At 42.1% G+C, this 11,555-nt stretch overlaps 2 protein-coding genes across 2 annotated transcripts; both read left to right on the top strand.

Moving 5' to 3' along the window:
• The first annotated feature begins 1,343 nt into the window (after positions 1 to 1,343).
• hmx1 (H6 family homeobox 1) lies at positions 1,344 to 3,024 on the top strand. Its single transcript, XM_072463107.1, has 2 exons — positions 1,344 to 1,750; positions 2,291 to 3,024. The coding sequence occupies exons 1-2, from the start codon at positions 1,498 to 1,500 to the stop codon at positions 2,878 to 2,880; spliced, it is 843 nt and encodes a 280-aa protein (XP_072319208.1). The 5' UTR covers positions 1,344 to 1,497; the 3' UTR covers positions 2,881 to 3,024.
• A 483-nt stretch (positions 3,025 to 3,507) lies between these two features.
• Positions 3,508 to 4,895, top strand: hmx4 (H6 family homeobox 4). Its single transcript, XM_072463814.1, has 2 exons — positions 3,508 to 3,768; positions 3,860 to 4,895. The coding sequence occupies exons 1-2, from the start codon at positions 3,582 to 3,584 to the stop codon at positions 4,408 to 4,410; spliced, it is 738 nt and encodes a 245-aa protein (XP_072319915.1). The 5' UTR covers positions 3,508 to 3,581; the 3' UTR covers positions 4,411 to 4,895.
• The last annotated feature ends 6,660 nt before the right edge of the window (positions 4,896 to 11,555 follow it).

Raw genomic sequence — 11,555 nt, 5'->3', positions numbered from 1 at the left:
ATCTACTCCATTTTAATCTACATTATAGCATGTTTATTACGTATAAAGCATGTTGAAAATTTACAACAAATATTTTGCCAATTATTCTTAATATAATGTATTTATTTGTCCCTCTTTTTCCTCAAACATGAGACCATGCCTGAACATAAAGTTCAAACGCGGCCGTCACTTGTGAGTGTCGTTGAGCCCGGAGACAGACCGAGGACAGCGCAGAAGCGAAAGGTCATCGCGCTGACTCCATTCAGGGTAATAAAAGCTCAAATGTCTTGCCATTTCAAAGCGAAAGGGTAAAGACGCCCGTCAGCACTCATTTAAATGTTTCAGATTATTTAACGTGATCTCAGTGAAGTTGCCCTCCCTGGAACTGGTTAAGTTTAGGCTAATATATTAAAAGAAAATGGGCTATAAAGCGTTAAAACACAAAACCCATGGACGCTGTGTAAAAGTGAGTTCAACTAGTGTAAGTTAAGAAATATAGATTCGTTTTAAAACAATTTGCTTTTTACATTCCAATAAAGTAAAATATAGGGTTTTGAATAAAAGCCATATATTACATTGGTTTCAATACAAATTCCTGTATCTATGAAGTTGAATTTTAAAGTATTGTACTGCAGCACTTGATTTGTTGTTCCGACATGCAGCTCCACAAGCCTTTTGTGATCCACAAACTTTGGAAAACCTTTGACAGCGGCATGTTTCTCCAGATGTTCCGTTTGGTTTGTTGTTATCTAACGCGCTCCAAGACGCCGAGGCTCTGAAGCCATCAGTCAAGCAGCACTTAACCTAAATATTGTTCCGTGGTCACGTGGCCAAAACCCAACTCTTCCAAATGATGCGTATACAGTGTGTGAAGTCTGCAATCGATTAGAAGTTTTATAGCCTGTACATCACACTCATTACAGCCGAGACAGACTCGTGGACAGGCTTACATTCACATTACATCCATAGGCTCCACTCAGTCCAAGAGTCTAATAGCGGCCTAAGATCGCTTATGTGAACCACAGAGACCGCACTGGCCCCCTGGTCCCGGAGAGTGGACTGGAGCGGACCCAAAGGGCCCGACCCCGGGGTGGGCTGCAGCCTCGCATCTTTATTTGGATTTGCTCTAATTGACCCAAATAAAAGGAACCGTAGTACGAACAGTTTTTTTTTCCCCTTTTTCAGCCTGTTTGGCCTGGAGGGGATGGGCCACCGCGTGAACACGCTCACGCACACACCGCGCGCACACACACAGTGCAGTGGACGCAGCAGCAGCGGACACTTCTCTTCTTTTCGCTGGAAAAGCCCGTGCGCTCGCTGCTCGTCAGATCCCGTATGTCCACTCTTTATGCACTTGGACGTTTCACGTGTCGGAATGCGATCCCAGCGCAGAGGAAATGCCCTCTCCTCGTCTCCAGTCTTGTCTCTGAGATGAATCCGCATCTATTTGCGGCGAAAAAACTCATGCACATTGGAAGAGGCGCGCGGCTGTGGTGCGTAAACGCGCTGTGATCCACGATGCCGCAGACGGCGTCTTCGAGAGCGTCATCCTTTTTTATTGAAAATCTTCTTTCCACTGCGCGCACTGAGCCCAAATCGGAAGGATTTGATGATCGAGCTGCCGCTGGTCCATCACTGACAGCCCCAGACTCGGGTAAAGCCCCTCCGGTGTCAGAGGGCTCAGTGTCACGCTCCACGCGCACAGACTCTCCGCTGCAGTGGTACCGTCCGAGTGGCGTCGCAGACGTCAGAGTTTTGGAAACAACACAAAGTGAGTATCTGAACAAATGCGCACAGGCTTTGTTCAAGTTTTTCTGTACTATGCAGTGTCACACTAAACGGTACCGCAATATTTCAGACTAATTAAGCAAAGGATATACGTTTGGATGGATCTGATTTTTTTGGGTAAATTTGGTGCCATGTTATCAGCCGGGAGTCCATCAAGTGCTCCTGAGGGAATGAGCAACGATACTTTGCACTGCTCTGTCTCGTCTTGACTTTATGAGTCACCAGATTCAAACAAAGTGGCCACTAGAATAGTAGCTAGGCCATAAATTCTAATTAAATCATGGACTCATTAAACTTTAGCGTCCTCACACCAGGTCATTCTATTATGCAATTAAATACACAAGCTCATAAATCTCCACAACCAAAAGTGCCAAATTTAATAACGTAATGTTTTAACCTTTTTAGCACATAGGCTTTGAATGTTTGTGTTCGCGAAATTAACTCAGAGACATGACTTTCTAATGTGTATAATTTGACGGAAACTCAAAAGAAATTAACCAGAAAAATGTTTTGGGGGTTCCAGGTCCACGGGGCACTTCTAACCCTCAGGAACAATTGTCTCCAGCCTCACCTTATGGGAGAACTTCTCCAGCCGTGTCAGAGTCCATCACAGAGGGCAGCGAGGGGACCAGCAGAAGAAGCAGTGAGCACAGCGCAGTGGAGGATGCGGAGGACGCACAGAGCAGTCAGGATAGTCACTCCTGCCGCAAAAAGAAAACACGCACAGTGTTCAGCCGCAGCCAGGTGTTCCAGCTGGAGTCCACGTTTGACGTGAAGCGCTATCTGAGCAGCACTGAGCGGGCGGGCCTGGCCGCAACACTGCAGCTCACAGAGACTCAGGTCAAGATCTGGTTTCAAAACCGTAGGAACAAGTGGAAAAGGCAACTGGCGGCGGATCTGGAGGTGTCTCACTTCCCAAACAGCGGGCAGCGCATAGTGCGAGTGCCCATCCTGTACCATGAAGGCCCAACGTGTGGCTCACTGGGGCTCACCCTGAGTGGGCCACTTGTGTCGCCCGCGGTGGCGGGTTTCTCCAGCTCCATCAACTACCCACTGTCCTCTTTCGCTCAGTCCATGAACGTGTTGAGGTCTCAGATGTCCGGCCTCGTCTAATATTGTATTGGACATTATAATAAGAGTACAGTTTGGGCGAACCAAACAGAAAATAATGTATTTTATACCAAGCTCAGATCACAGTGGCCTGATGAGAAAATAGACTATAGACTAAGGGAAAAGGCCAAAGTGATCGACACTGTAAACCACACACGTATTTTTGAAAATCTGGTTTGTTTGTTTTTTATGTAAAGGCACATTGTCCACATAAAATAAAAAATACAATTAAACTGGTCAATCTGAGTCATATTTTAAAGTGTAACATATTCAAAATCAAGTATTTTGGCCAAATCACGCTTATTTGTCAATGTGTGAGGTAATAGCTAGGGTCAGATAAAATTATAAATAATTATGTTCCTTTTTTTTTTAGAGCCAGGTGATGTTTAAGGTGTTAGTGGTGCACTGCAAATCGAATCAAATTTCGTAATTGATCCGTTATTTTGGCTGAAGTTGAACACACAAGTGCGCGTGCGTGCGAGTGGTGGGCGGAGGAAGTTTCTCATCCCAAAGCTACCATTGGCTCAAACTGTGTCGTCCTCAGCCAATCAGTGAGCAGAGCGTTAGCTCCATCCAGTGAACCCAGAACGGGACTAAACAGTGCACGAAGAGCCCCTGAGACTGCGGCTATGTGCGTGGAGCACCCGGAGCCAGACTTGATGTGAACGAGCTGTGGACGTCTCAGGACTCACGCCGTGGAGAATATGAACAAAGTGCACGCGCCATGCCGTCCAGCCGCTGCGCTCACATTCACCATTGACAACATACTCAACTTGAAGTCCAGTAGGAGCACTGACAGCCAAAGCCCTCCGCAGAATGAAGGGGCCACGCGCACAGACGCCTTCCCGGCTCAGAGGGACACGGGCCAGATCCACAGGCCGGTCATCAGCGGTAAGAGACTTTCTAATGTCCGTCTCGGTGACACACGAGTTTGTCTGAGCTGACGCTTGTCCTAAACGTAACCCCTTTGTTGTGTTGGCAGAGCTAATGGCAGATTCAGTCATCATTAGTCAAGGAGAGCAGGACAAATCTCCGGACACGCGCTTCGAGAGCAGCGACAGCAGCTGCGAGGACAACAGCTCCACAACCACGGACGTATGCCACGGAGGCAACTCCGCAAAGAAAAGCAAGATCATTACAAAAAAGAAGACACGCACAATCTTTTCCAAGAGACAGATTTTCCAGTTGGAGTCTACTTTTGACATGAAGCGCTACCTGAGCAGTGCGGAGCGTGCGTGCCTCGCCAGCTCCCTCCAGCTCACAGAGACTCAGGTCAAAATCTGGTTTCAGAACCGCAGGAATAAACTGAAACGGCAGATCTCAACAGAGATGGACGGAGCCGTGGGTGACTTTCCAGAGAGCGGGAAAGCAGTGTCTCTGGGGCCGTTGCCGGCTCTGTACAAGGAGAGCAGTCTGCTGGGCCGGTGCTTACTGCCCATGCCTCTGCCCGTCATGTACCCGGGCGGCAGCACGCCTTACCTCTGCTTCTCCAGCGCCTCCAAGTACTTCGGCCTCTACGACGGGGACGTATGAAGAGTGAACTGGGACAGAGAGGACACAGGACAATGTGCGTTCAGTGTCAGTCTGCAGCATTTAAAAGCGTGGAGCAGGACAGGCCTGGACTGAGGCACAAAAATAGCTACATATCACGTTAATGTAAGCGGACTCAGATTTATTTATTTTTGAGCCTTATAGGCCAATGTTTTCTAAGGTCTGCTATTCACACGTTTTAAAAACATAGCAGGCAAAACTACAGAACCACAGCTATAGCCTTAAGCAGCGGCCTGCTTCACTATCAGCCCCATTGTCAAGTTCATGCAATTATTATTGTTATTGTTATTAATATGATTAGCCTATAATAATAATAATTATTATTTTTATTATTTTTATTGGAGCAGCCACAGCCACCAAAGAAATGATATAGCCTAAAGCTATATTTGCATGCATTTCCTGTATAAAAAAATAATTTTAAACACACATAAATGATCATGTATCTAATGAATGTAATTAACATCTTATTATGTCTCACGCATGTTTATTTTTTCTGAATATCCTTCTATTGTTATGTTACTCCACATTAGTGGCTCATTACACCATTTATCAAACTGTTATTAAAAGTTTAATTACAAAAATATGTGGAAGAGCTAAATGATTTAAGAACTATGTGATGTATAAACATATTAGTTCTAAATTACAAATGATTGGAAATATTTTAACCTGCAGGTGTAAATCATTCACTTTTATTCACCATTTGTCTTGATAAACATCAGAACAATAATACCATGTCCAAGCAAATTACTGTAAAAAAACAAACAAATATCTCAACCAATAATTTATGATGTCCAGATTTTTTCAGAATAAATATCATAAATATACTGATTTTATTGATCTATTTTCCTTTCCACTGGGCCAAAACTCATTCTGGAGTCAGGACAATTTGTTACTTGAAGAGTACACGCACTGCGCAGTAACATCTAACCACAATTGGAAAATGTAATTATGCCCTTGATGAAAGATTTTCATATATTCCCCAAAAGCCTAATTTTGTTCAGTGGTTGATGCTTTAAATGTTTTCTGCCACTCACACAAAAAAATTTGTAATGTACACTGTTGGCATTGATAAGGAAGGATAATTCCAGCATCTCAAAGCCACTTGCATGCTTCATTATAAGCATGATTTAGAGACAGTGTTCTCCAAACTTAAAGGGGCTTATTGTGTCCATCTGGCAGTCTCGTGTCACCCGTAATTCACAGAAGAGGAAATTGTTGTTTTCCCAAGAAGCACTTCACTGTACTGTACAGTGATACAGCTGATATTTGACATAAATGCACAGTAGCACTTCAGTTCTTGTCATTATAAGTGCTAATTGATTCTCCCAGCATTTCTTTTATTTTGTCACTCAATCCCTCTTGTCCATTGTTCCTGCACTTGACTTGTCAGAGCCCATCAGAGTCGGGTGTTCACTGAAGCAGGCAGTGTGCTGGTGCCCGGGAGAGGACACTGTACAACAATGGCTGAACAGAGGGTGACAAAGAGAACCAAGAGGTCTGTCAGAATGGCTGATCACTGTGTGTTTGTTTTAACATGACTCTGGGAATCTCCAGTACCCAGGTCTGAAAATCCGTCAGTTCCAATCCAATGTTTTCATTATTAAAATTGGAACTGCAACACATTTTATTCTCAGCATGCAATTAACATTTAGTGTCCTAAAAAAACTGGACATGGACAGCAATTCTGTGAAAATCTTATTTCCCCAAATATTGCCTCCAACAACTACGGCATTTAACAAGACAACTTGCCTAGATTTATTCTTGAATAAAGCAAATTCACATTAATGTTTACCACATCCCTGCCAGCACATTATCTGGTCTAAAGTGCTTAAGTTACATGGCGGTTGTTGCTTTGTGACATTTCATTGACATGCAGATTGTAAATGCAGAATGATACACTGTAATTAAAAATGTCTAGCTCGCAATGCAAAAGCTGAGCTAGACATGAATCATTATGTATTTATAATAACCCAACGTAAGTGGAAGGGTGTGTGTGCAGTGTGCACTGTGCAGGCAGCGTGTACCTCAAGCTCTGACTAAACACTTCTCTTCTGAATGGAGCTGGGGCCCATCACTCTGACCTCCACCTTCTCCAGTCCAGTGATCAAAGGTCTGTGGTCAAGACGACAGAGACTGTCATCAAGCGCATTTCTGTAACAATAAGGAAGGGTCACAACTTATTAAGACTTCATATAAATCAATAAAGACTATCTACAAACACTTCATACTGCAAATACATAATATATATTTTAAATGTACTATGTTGTATAGGGAATCTTTTAATAGATGATAAAGTGCTGTGGTATAAATACTTCATAAAGTAAGTCATAAAAATAGGAAGATCAAGATTATTGTGAGAAGAAACATCACAAGTGTTGACACTATCAAACAGCAGTAAAATCCTTCATTCTCTTTCATTACATTAACTAATACATAACCATTAGTCTCGGATGTGACCAGCTTTATGAGATCAAACTTTCTGAATGATTAAGTCTAATTAAAGATACTTAATTTAGCTTATTATTACACAATTATAGTTTTTAGTTCTTACAAATGTGACCTGTGTAATCACAATTATCAATTAAGCTAATCATTTTGGCATTCCAAATTGGACCACATCCTCATCTACATTTACAATCTACAATTAATTATTTAATGAATCAACATCAGACTAAATTAGAACAAATCTATCCAAATCATACTAGGCTTTTTGTCCCAGCACAGTCTATAGTTTGTGGGTCCAAAGTGGCTGAGACAAAGTGGACAGTGGGTTTTTCATACTGTCGGATTGAAGCATCAGAATCAGAATCAGAATCAAAGAACAGAATAAGTGCAATTTATGTAAAGTTTGATTACAAAATATTACTATAACACTGTACTTTGTCGTGCTGCCGTACACAGTTTATAACATTCACAACAATGCCATTGATGAAAAAAACAAAAAACTCTAACTGCTGTTTGGAAACCCCAGAGTGTCCATGGCTCTTGGGGCAACCTGAAACCTAAACTACATGACACAGCACATTGTAAAGTAAACAAGGAGGCTATTAGTTAGACAGGGAAACTCGAGACAGGACGCTCGAGTATGTGTCGCACTTAAAGACCTAGAGATGGTCTATTGATCTGCTCAATTAGTCCAACAACCCCCTTCCCTAATAACGAAAATTGCTTGAGGAAATTGAAGGCTTGAAGGAAAAATTAGAAGACGAATAACTAATAAAATACATTTGTGATGCGTTTTGGTGCTCGCAGGATTTTCCCAAATCAGATGTTGTTTGAAGAAGCCAAGCAGAGATGTTGGGGTTTAGAAACGTAGGTCATGAGATATGTGAATAGCATATACATCAATCTTTTTTGAGTTGTGGCACACTTTTATGTTGAAAATGCTCTGCGGAAACTCATTCACTAAAACATTATCCAATAACATCAATTACAGTAAACAAACCATGAAATAATGTCCATATCACTGTGTCTGGCGCTAGGGATTATGCTATAATGGTCATTTTGGGGTCTTTTCTGGTTCAGAAATTGGCCCAGGAGGTTCAAAGTGTGCCAACATTAGTTGAATAAATAAATAACTGTGAATTAGTTCACACAAATTGGAAATCTTTCCAAAGCAAACTTGGCTATCCCCAACACTGGTGGAGAATCAATGGCCTAAGCACAAGTTAGGGCAAACATGATCCAATCCAAGTTAACACACAATAACAAAAAAACTGAAAATGATGAATAGTGACAAGACACACATTGAACATTGGCATCTCTCCTTTTCCTCCCTATGAATTCGTTAGAGTATATGCAAAATAAGTATATTTGAATTTGAATTTAAGGACTTAATGAATAAATGTCTGTATGTTCATGTTTCTCCGCTGTGAACGAGCTCATTTGCAGTTCTTTGGGCTTTATTCAGTATGGAAGTACTTGCTTACTCCTACAGTCCAAAAACGCACTTTGATGTCTAAAGGTAAGAAGAAGATTTAATACAATTACAATGCTGTATATTACTTATGATGTTCAGTGCCATTTTAATTTAGACTACAGGAAATTGTACATGCATTGCATTTAGTCTAATCCGTCTGAGTTGGAGGAGCTCGCAGACACAATGTATCAATTAAAAAGCATTGTTTCAGAGGCGCTCCCTCACGTCCTGTCCCCTCAGACACCCTCGTCAGGATAATGTGCCATTAATCTACCACTGAAAACACATTATTGGCCAATCAATAGACACGATGGAGGGATAAAGGCAGAGGAAAGAGGAGTAGGAAGCGGGGCAAGGACAGGACGCCGGGGAAAGATGCAGTGAGTCTTGGGGGAGGCGTGTAGCAGAGAGATGGAGAAGAGGGGTCCATAACACTTATCCATAACACCAGAAAGGAGCTTGTGTGTGCGCAGACATGGACACTCTCTGTGGTTTCATGCTCAGAGTCAATACAAGTCCATTAACAACAGACAACTGACAGAGGCAAACTTTTCTGCGGCCCCTCCCGGCACTGTTTAAAGCCACGTTGCTGTAACATACACTAGACCAGGGTGTTTCTCAAACTTTTGCTGGTGCGATAAAAAATGTATCTGAGCCCCCACTCGCTACAGCCACGAGAAATGATAAAGTATGATCAAATAAACCCAAGGCAGACATGTGTGAGGGGCACAGAGGCAGGCTGAGTAGTAGAGATTAACCACATGTTGGCAAGGGGCATTTTTCTGTTGCTCTAAACACGCGTAATGTGCGCACATTTCTCCAAACGTCTCGCGCCCCCCCTTGGCACGGCTCTGCACCCCCCTAAATGGACGCACCTTACAATTTGAGAAGCACTGCCCTAAACTGAAGCCCAGAACTGTACCATATCTGTAGCTACATAAATACTAACAGAGTAGGTCAGTCTGAGTGACACTGTCAGGGTGACCACCATTTAGGTCCCTGCCCCTCATCCCACTTATTTACACAATAAGAAACATTTTTCATTGATGTCACTTGAATGGCATCAAAAGCTACATTTACATTAGAAAACATTTATTTTTCTCACAAGGAACCAAACACGTTTTGGGTGCACTGGCATTCAGGGTTATAAAATGTTGCCACATATTGACCATATTCCTCCTCACCCACTTTTCTCTCTTTTCCCACGAGATTGCCACTTCCTGTCCAGCGGGAATTTCATTGGTTTGAATGGAAAACGAGGGAAAAGTCTCACAGCTTAAACATGCTATAAAGCAGATTGCTTTGCGTAAAATATCCAATGTTCATGTGACCAACAAGTCAACAATTGGGTGGCATGAAAACAGCTTTTTAGTCTGTGTAGAACTTATTTCTGTCGAGGTCGGCAGCCCTATGGTAACGAACACAACCAGAAGAAGGATTACGTCGTATGGCTCAGGCGGGCTTCTGGAAAAAGGTGAATCGACCTGTCCAGTGATTGCAGTGCCTACATTCCATTAGTCGTGACCGTAACACGAGTTAACACTAGTGTATTCTTTTATATGGTAGAGTTAGCGTGAGTCTCCAAACATTGCAAAGATTAAAAATCCATGGGTGCTTAAGCATCTACACACTGCTTTGTGTAGATTGTCACAATTGGCGATTAGCGCAAACAAACTCATAATAAACATTACTTTGATCTAATGTAATTCTGGACAATAATGCACCTAAACATAGCAGGCCAAAATAATGTTGGCCACTAAGAATAAGTGAACATTAGAAACTCTAGGTTGACGTAAATATTTATGGCTATTACAACCATGTGCAGTCTACAAATGACAAAACGACAGTGTTTTATTTGCTGCCTCAGAATCACTTTTGCAAGAGAGACCTGACTAACATGGCAGCCAACATAACCCACAAAGAAGAGGAAATCACTCAATAAAAACGGTCTCTATCACCACCCTTTCTTGAACTCATCGATATGGTGCTATAGCTGTTATTATCTATGAGCATACATGTCCAGAGTCTGTCCCTCCTACAATAGTTTGAGGTGTTCACCCTACTGTATAAGGATTGGAATGAATATGTCAATGTAGACTTGTAGGGCCATACAAAAGATGATAAGGTATATGTTTGGTCTAATTTGAATCTTTAGGTAATTAAATAAAATAATAAATAAAATATGGGCTTAAATGTGTTCTTGTTTGGACAATATCTAGCAGCGCTAAGCAAGCCACACTGTTGCACCACCTGACATGTTGTGGTTGTAAGAACTCTAAATCATGTAGTAGTTTATTATTACACACCAGTACACAACATAAACCCCACCACCCCCTACATTTCCAAATCAGAACTGAAGTTGTGCTTTAATTGAACTCTAGAGTGTTCCCTGTTCGTTAATCAAGTTCTATGGGACAGATGTCTAAAAGGCTTGAGTCTGAAGCCCGTGGGCCTCTCAGCTTGCACTCACACCTCGGTGACATGAGCGGCAGGACGCGGTCATCCAGATCTAAAGTGAGCAGATGTTTTGGAGGTAACCTGCAGCTGCAGCAAACACTGTGGCCCACTGCCATCCACAGATCTGTGCTGAGAGCGCGCTCCCCAGACGCACTGCTTCAGGTCTGCTCCTGGTGCAGGTGAAGAGGGCAACACACTGCAGTGATGTTCACAAACACCTGCATCTATGTCAAGCCCCGCAGGACTTTAACTGTGTTTGTGGGATCAATATTTCATGACCATTACTTATCTAGATATGATGTCTGTGTATACAAGTTATTTTTTTGTAATGTTGTATTATTCACAATTACATACAGTTCTTTCCGGACTATAAGTCGCACCGTTTTTCATAGTTTTGGCCGGGGTGCGACTTATACTTATATTTATACTAACACACTTATACTTATACTCCGAAGCGACTTATACGTGATATTATTTGTTATTTTCACACTTGCAACCGCATTTCGTACTCCAGTGTGACTTATATGTGTTTTCTTCTTCTCTATTATGCAATTTTTGACCGGTGCGACTTAGAGTGCGGAAAATACTGTAAACAAAAACATGCTTTATGATGTAAATATTGTTTATGGAACAATGATGAAATCAGAAAGCAATAAATGCATGTCACTTTTGGTTGACACTTGTCAATCCCCCCATGTGTGCTCAGTATACAATATGACAATATTAAAATAAAGGGATCTCAATTTGAGTT

Source organism: Eucyclogobius newberryi, unplaced genomic scaffold, assembly GCF_026437365.1.
Source record: "Eucyclogobius newberryi isolate DKJ021-1_F unplaced genomic scaffold, fEucNew1.0.hap1 SCAF_4, whole genome shotgun sequence".
NCBI lineage: Eukaryota > Metazoa > Chordata > Actinopteri > Gobiiformes > Gobiidae > Eucyclogobius > Eucyclogobius newberryi.
Note: the sequence above shows the minus strand (reverse complement) of the source record. Positions and strands in the feature narration are given on the sequence as shown.